This window comes from Neophocaena asiaeorientalis, unplaced genomic scaffold, assembly GCF_003031525.2.
Source record: "Neophocaena asiaeorientalis asiaeorientalis breed wild unplaced genomic scaffold, Neophocaena_asiaeorientalis_V1.1 scaffold517, whole genome shotgun sequence".
NCBI classification, from domain to species: Eukaryota; Metazoa; Chordata; class Mammalia; order Artiodactyla; family Phocoenidae; genus Neophocaena; species Neophocaena asiaeorientalis.
This window is the reverse complement of record NW_020172724.1, coordinates 152,248-165,924: the sequence shown is the minus strand read 5'-3', so window position 1 is coordinate 165,924 and position 13,677 is coordinate 152,248. Positions and strand designations below refer to the sequence as shown.

Sequence of the window (13,677 nt, the reverse complement as noted above, 5' to 3'; positions counted from 1 at the left end):
ACCTCTGCTTTTGTAGTATAAAAGCAGCCGCAGACAATACCTAAGTAAGATTAGCCATGTTGCAATAAAATTCGGTGGAATTTGAACTTAATGTAAGTTTCACATATTATGAAATATGCTTCTTTTGATTTTTTTTCAACCCATTTTCAAACATAAAAACCAATCTAAGCTCACTGGCCATAAAAAAAGCAGGCGGTGGACCAGATTTGGCCCATGGGCCAGAGTTTGCCAGCCCCTGGCTCAGGATATCGTGTTCTACCTACTGATGCAGTGATGTCCCACTGATGAGTCTAGAATTTGGAACTCACTTCTCAAGCCGAGGCCAGCATGGGTCTGACTGTTTTGTCATCATCTCAGCAACAGAAGCACACAAGACAGCTCATTTTATCAACAATTTCCTGGAAACTAAGACTTCCTTTTCTGAATGACATAAATATTGCTATTCCCTCTTATTTTCCCCCTGAAAGTTCTGCTCTTATGTATGGGTGGCATATCTTCCTTAAATCTTTTCTCAGAGAAGGTAGTGATATGTATGAATATATGTTTGCACGTATTTATTCCACCGATGTAATTTATACACACATACTCTAATTATAAATATATATGGCATGTATATAACATGAAGAAATTAAAAAAATAATAGCACATGGTAAGCACTCGGCAATTGTTTACTTGGTATTTTACACAAGTGATTCTTTCAGTCCTTTTCACAACCCCATCTCTCCAATGCCTGTGCCCTTCTCCCTCCGGCAGACTCGAAGTGAAGCCGCCATGACCGTCCTGAGTGGCCACGTGGTGGTCTGCATCTTTGGCGATGTCAGTTCAGCCCTGATTGGCCTCCGGAACCTGGTGATGCCACTCCGTGCCAGCAACTTTCACTACCACGAGCTCAAGCACATTGTGTTTGTGGGTTCCATCGAGTACCTCAAGCGGGAATGGGAGACGCTTCATAACTTCCCCAAAGTGTCCATATTGCCTGTAAGTCCAAGGTCACATTAGCAATGCTTTTTTCTTCTTTTCATTCACAAAAGAAAAATCCCAGATGGATAGAGTGGTTGTAGCTTTGATCCTGCCTCTGCTTCTTCATCTGGTCATGCACCTGAGGACTCAGCCCTTCCCCTGTGCTCTGTCTAGGAATATCCAAACCCTGGGAGACCTTATTAAAAGGGATTTGCAGCCAAGTTCAGTCACTCACCAGGCATGGAGTTTAGCTGGTATCAAACGTATTAACCATATCAGTGTCTATACAGTCTCTCTCTTGCCTACCCAAACCCAGCGCTTTGCAATATTGTAGTGCTTATAGCAGAATTTACATAAGGAACTATTTATATCACTTTATTTATGACATGATGAATGCTTGGAGTTCTGTTTTTAACTAAATGCATTTAACAGAGTTCTTTATTTCTGTTGTACAAAAGGCCAGCCCCTTCTGCTGGCCAACCCCTCCCTCCCTCCCAGTCATTTAGAAGCCCAGTAATGTTTTCATGAGACTGTGTGTGTGTGTGTACATGTGTGCATGTGACGTTCTTGATTACAAAACACTAGGACCCAAATCTAAAAGGAACAATTTGGGACTCCACAATTTAGTGAGAGGGCATGGGATACGTGATCTGGGAGTCACATAACTAACTACTTCCCAATCGTTAATCAGTATATTTTCCATAAACTTTCAAATAATTGTAGAGCACTGTACATTTCGACCTTTGATATAGTTCTCCGGGTCACAAATCTATGCAAATATCACTTATACTCCAAACATCTTTCTTGGAAGTTCACATCCCTAAAACTGAGGAACACAGATTTTATTCTATATTTTAAGAAGTCTGGATTTTTTCCCACGTACAGAGCTGAAATTTGTTATTTCTATTATCAGCTTCTAGAACCTCGGAAATGGAAAAAGAAGAGTCAAGTAATATAATTCAATAAGGAAGACATAAGAATCGATCCACAAGTAATGCCCATTCGTAGCTATCAATATCATGTGTCCTAGCGTATGCCTGGCGCAGTAGACACTCAATAAATATATAAAGAGTTGAGAAAAATATAGACAGATATCTTTTGGCTGCTGGGCCCCAAATTCACTGACTTAGTGAACACATGTGGTTAAACATAGTCACCTGCAGAAAAATAGTCATATACATAAAAGACCATAAACAGATCTAGATCTAATTTCAGAAACATGATAGTTGTGATTGCATATTTCCATGATGATTTTCCTACATGTGCTCTTCCACATGGTCCTTGGGAGCAATGGACTAGGGTCTGAGAGTGTTTTGTAAAGAGCTTATTAGTTTTCTGGGATACAGGAGTCTATGTATGTGTGTATGTGATAGTGTTGGGTGTGTGGATGTGACATTTTCTGTGTGTATTTGTTGTGTGTGTTTCCTTCTGTATGCTCTTGTACACATCCACTCATCTGCCTGCATCTATATGAATGAGTTCTCCTATCTGCAGGGCCTTTTCAAACCCTCCAAAATTTATCACACTTGAACACAACATATTGTACAGGATGGGCCTTCACCTATGTCTCCACATACTTCATCGTTTAAACAGGGCCCCAGATATAGGACCGGCCCAGAGAAACACAAGGTGTTTCTATGTACGTCATTTGTATTTCTTGAGTTTTGAAATCATGCGTGTACAGCTGTGCAGGGATTTTCTTCTATCACAATTACTGGTGGATTCCCTACAAGGTGAGAGTTAAAGGAATATGGATGTAGGCAACTGAGGCTTATACACTGGTGAAATGATTCAGGAAGTTGGTCAGACTTATTTTGTACCGAAAGACCCCAGTAAAAAGGGGGAGACTTCTCCTTCTCTCTAAAGGTCCTGCTCCGGAGCTTGGAATTAGTAGCTTCCCAGCCCTGTAGCAATAGATGCCTCTCCCTCCACAATTCCACTTTGCAGCTACATTTTGGAGGCTGGGAATAGTATCATGACCGCCACCGAGTCATAGAAGAGGGCTGAGCAGCTTGATCTCTGCAGCCAAGTCCAATCTTCTCAAAGCCCCCTTTCCAGGAAGGAGAACGAGAGGAAGGCATCCAGAGACATAGGCAGTTGACAGACCCTCTCCCTACACGGCCAGTGAGCTGAAGACAGCTCAGGTCTCCATGAAGGCAAGTCAGAAGCTGGATTCAGGTTGGAGGATCAAGGAGGCTGGTGGCTGGCGGTGAACTCCAAAATGATGCCCTTGGGGCCCTATCACACGGGATGGCCTGATTAGTTCTTCTCTGGTCCCCACCCACAGGACACAGAGCAGGTGGGGGTCATGCCCCTCTCCTCCAATCCTAACCCTTCTGTTTTACCAGTGGCTGCATTCCTGGCCTCTGTCATTACCTCCTTGATCTGGGGATTTTTTCCCACCGTTTTTTGTTTGTTATGGGATTTTTTAAAAAATCTGTTTACTGGCTTATTTATTTTTAATTACTCCAATAATATACAAGTATGTTCTTGTTATAAAATATTCAAACAAAGCAGATGTATATCAAGTCAAAAGCAAACTTTTCCTTCACCCCCAATCTTATTTCCCTCCCCAGGGGTAATTACTGTTATTAGTTTAGTGTGTACTTTTCCTGAACTTTCTCTCTGAGTGTACGTACATTTATAAATACATTCATACATATATAGTTCTATTCTGTGGGTTTCTTTTTACATAAATGAAATCATACTTTTTGAATTGTCTAGAACTTGGTTTTTTTTTGTTTATTTGTTTCACTTGCTCCTCTGTCTTGAGATGCTTCCAAGGCAATACCTACACGGAGAGGTCTTTCAATCCCTTTACCTGCCACATAGACTTCCATTGTATATATATCTGATAGTGTATTTAACCATGCTTCTGTTCTTGGACGGTTAGGTGATTTCCTTGTTTTTCTCTTGCTGAAAATACGCATTCAAATCATATACCTGAAGCGTCACCCTTTCCATATCCCCTTTGCAAGATGCACGTTAATTCCACTCGCTCCCACATCCTCCAAATTCAGCCCCACCTCATCACAGCGTGCTCCCTGGCTATTTCCTCTTGGCTGCCTTGGGAATTCTAGTTGGAGCTGCTGTCTTTTTGCCTGAGACAGAAGTGACCTGCTATTAAATAAACAGGCGTTTGAAAGCCACCCCGTCGTTACATTCTGAAAGCCAGAGGTTGCCACAGGACAGTTACTTAAATCAAGACAATTTCCAGGCAGGAAGAAGATATAGAACCATGGCATAATTCCTCTCCCTCGTTAGTTAGTAATAGCTTGATTGAGTATCGAGAGCAACCCTAAAATGCTGCCATCAGCACCGACTACCCTTTAGATTAACACACAGCTCCTATTCCCTTGAATGTAGTTAGGCCAGCTTAATGTCAAGGCATAAAAAAGATGCTTGTTAAATAATTTCCCAAAGCTCCAGCTCAATCTTTAATTTGTTTTTATTCTTTTCCCCCCTCTTTCCCTCTTGTCCCTCAGTCTCACTTTTGCTTCTCCTTTTTTTTTTTCTCTCTTTCCTCTATGCCAAAGGGTACGCCGTTAAGTCGGGCTGATTTAAGGGCCGTCAACATCAACCTCTGTGACATGTGCGTTATCCTGTCAGCCAATCAGAATAATATTGATGATACTTCGCTGCAGGACAAGGAATGCATCTTGGCGTCACTCAACATCAAATCTATGCAGTTTGATGACAGCATCGGGGTCTTGCAGGCTAATTCCCAAGGTAAGGACAGCCTCTCTGCCGTGCCTACGGGGGACAGGGGCTGGCAAGAGGGATATCCTTCACTCCGTAATCCATAGAGGCACGCATCAGCCTGCCTGGTAGAGAAACACACCGTGGCTGCCATGGCTTTCAAAGGGGCATCTGCTGCCTCTTCTTGCCAGCCCGGGCAGTGGGCTTGAGACCCTAACACCCACACTCTCAGTAGGCTGTCTTCCCCAAAACTAATCCAGCCTTTAAGTGCCACCCCCTCAGCCTTCGCAAACAGTGGCTTTAGGCCCGGGGTCGCCAGCTAAATGCCAGAGCGCTGAGGTGATGCTGGCTGAACAGTTCTCAGTGTTTCTCCCCAGCATCTGTTTTTGCCATTGACCTGTGTTAAGCTTTGCCGTTGTTACAGCTGCGTGGGGGTGTTAAGCTTTGTGTTGTTATCGGCTGACCAAGGGACAGTGGTCTCTGGAGGGTGGGGAGTATATGGACGCTGAAGGTCATTTAGCGGAAGGTGACACGTGTCAGCCCGTGCGTTCTCTGTAGGAGACATGACAGTGTTAAATGCCACACATCTGCTACCTCTGTTCTGCCCTGGTCTTCCCTGTCATTTGCTCTGGGACCCTGGGCAGAGGGTTCCAAGTAAAGATGTTGTCTAGGAGTCTCAGAGGGGCGGCACTGCAAAAACCCTGCAACAAACACCTCACTCATCAGGGCCTTGGCAGGGTGGGATGTGAAGCATTTTCCGCCAAGTAACACCTCTGTGTGGGCTTGCCATGAGCTGCAGGATCATTGTCATATGCGGTCTACTGGATAGGTGGCATCGGGTGCCTGATAGGGACCTGAATGCCATCATTCCAGGAGTAAAGATAGAGGGCGTACAGCCCACAAAAACTATAGCATCTGGGCCGTGAAGCACCGTCTTACAGATATGATGAAGCTCAGCTCGATCCTGCCGTCTAGACCTACGTGCTACATTATCTTTTGCCAACTCAGCATGACCACCACCTCCTTCTAAGGTCCCCCCGACGTTGCAGCGAAGCCTGAAACAATAGTTCCCAGAAGCCCCTTGTCTGCCTGGTTCTGGGCTGGAGTCTGCCCATGAGAGAGGGGCAGTAGGGCGAGGTCTGGAAAGTGGAAGAGAAAAACAGGTCTTGATCTTTGGAGGCAGCTACAGGATTGAAAGCAGCTCTCGGGGGAAGCTTTGAGAACCACTGGCTTTGCTGCCAGAGATGGAGACTGGTGTGTGGGCTTCCCCGAGGGTCCTGAGGTTCACAGCGCCTTCTGGTGAAGTTCAAGAGAAGCTTCCCCTTGGTGCTGCAAGTGAAATGGCTAATGGTGGCCCCTTTGGCGTTTGCTCCTCCAGCCCTGCCCGTGGCTGTGTCAACCTCTAATTTTCGCCGTACCTGGAACAGAGTGGCTTCTATTCTTGACATGACCCTGGCTGATACAGCCTGAAGCTTGGTTTTGACATCTCCACTCCAGCCTCCTCTGCCTCTCCCCCAAATCTAAATCTTGGTCTCCATTTGCTCAGCGGTGCCCACAGGACAGAGCAATGCGCCGAGGCCCTAAGAAAGGAGCCTTAACTCTTTTCCTGCCTCCTGCACGACCTGCTCAGGGAGCAGAGGTGACAAAGGATGGGAGGAGACAGTTAGCTGGCCTTCTTGGAGGGGGAAGAGGCAAGCTGGCTTTTGGTTCCTGCCCCTAAGTAGTTGATCTTCACTGTGTGTCTTCCCACCCACACTCCAGCATGGGCATCACCCAGGGACTGTTAGAAATGCAGACGCTCATGCCACACAGACCTGCCGGGTCAGAATCTGCATCCTAACAGCGTCCCCAGGTGACTCGCGTGCACTGCTTTAAGGCACAATAAATCTTTACGCTAACAACACTGGGTCCAGTGAACACACTGACCAACCCCATTAGATGCTCCTCGTCTCCTGGCAGGAGCTAGCAGAGGGAATGGAAAGAAGCAGAAGCAGGGGAGGTGCTCCCTCCAGGTGGAGATGGAACCGAATAGGGGGTGTAGAGGCAGGAAAAGACTCCCTTTCCCCAGCATGCCTGTTTCCTCGCAATTCAATAATCGTGATTTTCAGGGTCCTAGATTAGAATCTCAACATATAATATAGTCACATATGCATCCGACATAGGTGTTCCTTCCAGCTCTCTTAAACCTTATCCCTGCCTGTCAGATCCTTTTGATGGCCAAACTGGTAAAAAAATGCTTCCCCTCTCCTCTTCAAACACTTACTCGATTCTCAAAAGCCTTCTTTACTGTTTTTATCACAGGAATAAGCAAGAATAGTAGGTCTTGGAGGGAGAGAAGGAAGAAAGGAAAAGAGAACTCACTTTTTCCTGCAAAAAAAAAAAAAAGAAAAAAAGGGCTCTTATTTTGTACACACACACACACGCGCGCACACACGCACACCAGAAGGGGCAGAGGATGTGCCCAAGGCCGGTGGTGGTTTTCAGAGACTCCTGGTTGGCATTGGAGTGGAGTGGAGTGTACACCCCCCAGTAGCCAGCAAGCATTCTGTCTGGCTCTCAGTGAGAGACTGTCAAAGCTGTAGCCCCACTGAGTCCATATTTCCCATCGTTTTCTTACTCTGTCTGCTCCTCTCTTGTCCTTGGTTTCTAATAGTCCCCTTTGGTGACACTCTGACCTTCCAAAAAGCAGTGGTCCAGTGGTGGCCATCAACACAGGAGGTTCCTCCGCGATGGGTGAGCGTTGGAAGTTCACGTCCGGCTGCTCACTGTACAGCCCACGCCTCAGGTTCATCCCAGTCCATGCGGTCAGATGGACGAGCCGAGATTCCCGGCTGCTTCCCCTCCTTGAGACCCTTGTGACCCACCGGAACGCCCACTGTCCTCAAATACTTCTGTTACCATTCATCTGGGCATTTGGCATGACCAAACTCCAAGTGGATTGGAATTACAGAATACAAAAATGGATTTCGTCTTACTATTTTCATTTCGGGGAACAAATCTAACTTCCCCATGAGAGGGAACTACAGAGATTTCTGGCCACTGACACCCCACCTTTCATCACTCTTTATTCTGTAGTCCTTATGAAACCCATTCCTTTGTTTTGTCTCGAGAGCCATGTTACCATCTCTCCAGAACACAGCAGGACAGAACTGTGGACCCAGGACAGATGTGTGTACTCTTGGGCCAGAGTATTCACGCAACCTTATGGCGAGTTGTTCTAACATGAAATGAAACAAGAAAATGTGTCTTAACATTGAGGAGGTAGAGCCTTCACTGGGATTTGTGTTCAGACACTTGCCACTGCGTGTTATTTGCTCTCCTAGACTCACAAACCTCTTTTCCCTCTTCTCTTTTCACATTCCCTTTTAGTGTCACAGTTCTAGCCCACATGGTGTCAGGACTGGCCCAGCCTGGGGATTCTGGACCAGATACTTTCTGAAAAGATCTGAAATGTGATGGCTGATTGTCAGAAACAATTACAGAGAAAGGTGGCATACCCCATGCTGGACGGTATATCCGATGTGACAGTTGGGTCTATGAGATGCAGTTTTAGTATACAGCAGGCAAGACTGCAGTGACAATTATATAAAGCAGGTGAAGCCACTTCTTGCTGGTCAGCATACATCAGCTCAGAACCACTTTACAGCTCTTTACCAGCAACTAAGTGCCTTTATATACAGAGCGCCTGTCACTTCCCTTTGGCTGGAGAGCTGGTGTATTATTTAGCACGCATTTATCTGGGGAAAACATTTCAATTTAAATCAGCTGGTACAACGGTGGCTCTTGCCAGACTCTCTCCCTGTGGTTCTAAAAGACAAGAACTGAGTCTGATCTTGGAAAGGAGGGTGAACAGAGGGAGGAAGGGTCTATTCTCAAGAGAGCCACTTGAATCAGAACCTGAAAGGAAGGATCATGCGATTGAGTTTCCCATTATGCTTTTTTTGTTGTTGAAGTATGATGGTTGATTTACAACGTTATATTAGTTTCGGGTGGATAACGTAGTGAGTGATTCAATATTTTTATAGATTATGCACCATTTAAAGTTATTATAAAATATTGGCTATATTCCCTGTGCTGTACAATGTATCCCTTGTAGCTTATTTATTTTATACATAGTATCAAAAGTCTATATCTCTTAATCCCCTACCCGTATCTTGTCCTTTTCCCTTCCCTCTCCTGACTGGCAACCACTGGTTTGTTCTCTATATCTGTGAGTCTGTTTCTGTTTCGTTACATACATTCACTTGTTTTATTTTTTACATTCCACATATAAGTGATAACATACAGTATTCACCTTTGTCTGACTTATTTCACTAAGCATAATACCTTCTAGGTCCAACCATGTTGTTGCAGATAGCAGAATTTCATTCTTTTTTATGGCTAATATTTGTGTGTGTGTGTGTGTGTGTGTATGTGTATATATGCCACATCTTCTCTACTTACTCATCTATTGATGAACATTTAGGTTGATTTCATATCTTGACTATTGTAAATAATGCTGCTATGAACATTGGGGTGCATGTATCTTTTTGAATTAGTGTTTTTGATTTCTTCAGATATATAACCAGGAGTGGAATTACTGGATCATGTGGTAGTTCTATTTTTAGTTTTTTGCCATTATGCTTTTATATTGAGTTATGAGATGAGCATTGATAGTTTCTTCCTGCTTAACCTTCCAGTAAGGGTAAGTCTTAAGGGAAAGAAAGAGGAATAAGTGAGTGACCACTATGTGTCAGGCACTGTAGCACGCAGGACACAAATGGCTACCATATTGGACAGTGTAGGTGTAGAGTATAGGCTTACTGCCTTGCTAAGGGTTTGGATTTATAGGAAGATGATGATTAAATCCATCTTTTAGAAAGATAGCAGACAAAAATATGAGCATGGTTTAGAGGTGGAAAGAGATGGTGGCATGAGCTATATGAAAGGACTACTGCAATGGACTAGAAGGGATGAGATCAGGGCTGACAGGACAACTTAGTGATGTTAGTTGTGAGGACAAGACAGAAATTGAGATAGATTTGAAATAGAGAGAACAGCTGTCGAAGACTAGTTGGTGGGAAAGAGGTATGGATGAGCAAGGATGAGGAATTGGGAATGCGTTTCGAGGTTGGCCGCGGGGTGGATGTAAAAATGATTAAGTCCGCAAAGGACCCAGGAGGAGAAATAAGCTTGGGGCAGAAGGTAAAACAATTAAGTCCTGGTTCATTTGAATGGAAAATTTCTGGAGAATATCCAGTGAGAAATAAGAACATATGGTTACAGGGATAAAGTTAGGTTTGAAGCTATAGACTTGGAGGTCGTTGGTGATGGACAGTGTAATGGGCCTTGAGAGTGGATATTTCCCAGGGAGACAAGGCAGGGCAACTAAGAGAAAAGGGGCCATTGTGGAACCTTGGGAAACATCACCCTTGAAGGGACAAACAGAGGAAGAGAATCCAGTCAGAGGGGCTGAGGACACAGATTTTGGGGGGTAGGAGTGGGTGGTATGAAGGTAAAGGAGAAGAGCGTTGAATAAATTCCAGAGTCGCGATCTAGAATGTATCCTAATTATTTCTCGCTGTGTGTGTTTTCTTGAGCAGACTCTGAGCTCTTTGAGAGGCAGAGACTCTTCCTCACCTTGCTAATCTTCGTGTCCCCAGTCCCTCTAGAACAGGACCTAGCACAGAGTTGGCATGCCAGAAGAATTTGCTGGGCTGAACTGATTTGAAAGGAAAGTGCAGAAAAGTCAAGTAGATGGGGGCCTAAAAATGGCAACAGTGCATTGGACCCTCAGGAAGTTCCCAGTGATCTTAGCAAGAGCGGCTGAGTAGCTTGTTGCCAGTAGAAGCGAGCATTCAGGGGACTCAAACCTTAATGGGAGATGAGAGTTGGAGACCCTATATTACTCTTTCAAGTGCAGATAGGGAGAGAAATAGGATATTTCAGAGGAGCTCATCAAAGAAAGGATTTCCTTTTTGTTTTTAGAAGAGGGAGAAATACACCATATTTGTTGGCTATGGTAGGCTAGGGTGAAGCCCCATAGAGGGGCAAAGTTTGAAGCTACAGGAGAGAGTTGTTAAACGATAAAAGAAGGAACCAGGGAGAAGCAGGAGAGATGATGTGTCCTTTATAAAAGAAGGAATGATCCTTGTTCCTCTGAGTCAGAGGGCTGGATGGGGAAGATGAAGCTGGAGGAAACTTCAGTCTGATGGCCCCTCCTTTCTTCATGAAGCAACCAACTTGGCTTTCCTTGAGGAGTTAAGTGGGCCAATTGGGACAGGGAACCGATGTGGTAAAAGTTCAGAGCAGACACCATGGGAACCACGTAAGGAAAGGAGTGGATTTAGGTGAAAGCACCATGAGCATTGATGAGAACCAGCTGGGGTTGGAACCATGATAAAACCAGTCAGCACTGCCTTGCAGTTTTCTCTGCAGTGCTTTGCAAAAAAAGCACAGAAACTAGAAATTGGCTTTAGCTTGGGATGGAGATTCGGAGGAGGCAAAGGATTCCCTGGTGCTGTTGAGACAATATTAAAATGAGTGTCCCAGGATCTAAGACGGTAGATGGAGAAGTTAAACCAGAGTTGGGGCTTCTAGGCAGAGAGGCCAAAAACGAAGCAAACAATAAATCTCTGCGAGGACAAAGAACGGGCACGTGGAGTAGAAGAGTGCCAAAGGGTGGGAGGTTTGATTAGAGAAAGGATGTGATGACCTCAGGGAATGAAATATTCCTTGCAGAGCCAGAACAGATCTTGGTCATGTTCACGCTAAAACAGTTCTTCTCCACAAGGACTCTGAGCCCAAAGCAGAGCCCATCTGTTCACCACCATCACCCTCACCACCACCACTACCATGACCAGCACGACCACCAGCACCACCACCATCAGCCATAATAATAATGCTTATGCTTCATGAATGTTTCCTGCTGTTATGTGGTAGGTATTTTGTCAACCAAGACAACGGGCATTTCTTACATCACCGGTTTTCACCCTTGGCCGCACATTGTAAGCAGTGGAGAAATGTTAAAAAAAATCAACACCTGGGTTGCCCCTTAGCAGTTGTGACTTAGCTGGTAGGGGGTATGACCCGGGCATCAGGAGTTTTCGAAGTTCCCTGATGATTCCCAGGTGCAGCCAGGGTTGAGAACCGCTGCCCAAGGTGGTCCCCAGAGGAAGTGTATGAAGCAAGAGGGTTACTATTTTGATTGTAAAGAGGAAGAAACTGAGGCTTTGAGAAGCTAAGTAATCATTTTAACCTGAGTCTCCTGGCTTCCTGGGAATCCTAACCTTTAAATCATTTGCTTCTTTATAACTATTCTGTTATTTAAACCTGTTGGTCTACCTTCTTCCTTTCATATTTTTGTGGATTATCATTAGCTTTCCCAATACTGAAAATCCGTAAGTGGAGAAAAGGGGTAGGGGAAGGCAGTGGGAATCCAGGCTCTGGCTTTTGCCCACCTGGCTACATTTGTCATCTTGTTTCTGTCATATGTCTCAAGGCGATAAGTAAAGGATATTAGTTGCCCTGTGGACAGGCCGTCTTCTCGACCACAGCCTTTGAAAGGTGGCAGGGCTGAGATCCAGCACCACACAGCTATTAAACAGCGACGTTGCCCACCTTCAAAGCCAGCAGGGTGCCCCTCCCAGTGCCTGGGTCTCTTCAAGAAGATGGAGCTGGTGTATATCAATGCCTGGGCTAAATGTGGATGCTGGTGTTAGGGTTCCTCTCTTGTTCTTTTTCCTGTTATATCTGCATTCATCTGATTCATGCTACCTGTCCTGAAGGTGTCAGTCCAATTCCAGGAACATTTACTAAGCACCTGTCATGTGCCCAGACTGTGCACGGCAGACACTGCTGTGGAGTCAGGGGTCATAAAGCACATTCCCGGTCTTTGCAACCTCCTAGGAAAATAAATAACTCTGCTTTAGAATGCTGGTTGATTCCCATGGGAGAATTACCATCTGTGGAGGCTAACACTAGGGACAGGAAGAGAAGGAGAGTGGGTTTGAGAGACACTCTGGGAAAAAAGCAGAGGATTTCAGCAGTTGGAAACAAATAGATCTGGCTGCAGTCAGAGAGCAGAACAGAGGGAAAGGGGCAGAGGTACATGGGGACATGTTTGAGGGACAGCAGTGGGTACAGTTGGGCAGGAACACAGGGTATATATTGGGCAGCAGGGGGACAGGAGGCTGAAGTGTGGGTTGGGCATTGAGAAACTTTTTTTTAGTTAGGAAGCTGTAAATAATTTTTTCTGAGTCTGTGAGTTAGGAAGCTGTACGTAATTCAGCAGGCACCGGGGGGCTACGGAAGGTTTCAAAGCAAGAGAGTGATGGGATTGGACCTGAACTTTAGGAAGATTGACCTGGCAGCCCAGCGAAGCATTGTTCGGAGTGGGAAAGAAGAGGATGCAGGGAAACTGGGTAGGAACAGTGGTTACCCAGGAGGAGACCAGGAACCTGGAACTGGAAAAAGAAAGGGAGGCTCTAGCGTAAGATGAGTAGGCATAAAACAGACTGTGTGAACGTGAGCTTCCTTCCTGGTGATGGAGGACAGTGGCTGCTCATGGGAAGAAGCCTGCAGAGAGGAGGGACTGGCTGCAGGACCAAGTAGTGTTGGGTTTCAGTTGTGATTCATTTCCGCATGGACTTGGTGGAAAAATCCGGGTGAATCTGAAAAACAGATGGGTGGAAATGAAGTCCTGAATCCAGGAAAGGGTCACAGTTAGAGATCCGCCCCATGGCCCATGCTCTAGGGGCCGAGAAGAGCCTCAGGGGAAAGGATAAGGAAAGAGAGTTGAACGGCAGAAGTCTGAGGACCATCTTAGAAAGGACAAGAGGGAACCACTGGTACAAGCCACGGAGCCACAGCTGAGCTGAGTTCCCAATGCTCCTGGGGAGGGAGGAGCATGTGTCTCAAACTTTGGGACAAATGTCTGCTGCCTGCTTTCTCTTGCCTCCTCTAAATTAATCTGTCTATGTTTTATGCCTCTTTATAACCACAAGTTTAAAGAAATTATAGTGGACTTACATGAACATG

General features: G+C 45.3%; 1 protein-coding gene across 3 annotated transcripts in view; it reads left to right on the top strand.

Moving 5' to 3' along the window:
- Positions 1 to 13,677, top strand: part of KCNMA1 (potassium calcium-activated channel subfamily M alpha 1) — a 731,098-nt gene that overhangs the window by 659,668 nt on the left and 57,753 nt on the right. For all 3 annotated transcript variants that reach the window (XM_024740254.1, XM_024740255.1, XM_024740253.1), the window contains exons 21-22: positions 754 to 978; positions 4,497 to 4,689. In XM_024740254.1, the coding sequence (XP_024596022.1) occupies positions 754 to 978; positions 4,497 to 4,689 (418 nt within the window). The remainder of the gene's footprint in view (positions 1 to 753; positions 979 to 4,496; positions 4,690 to 13,677) is intronic.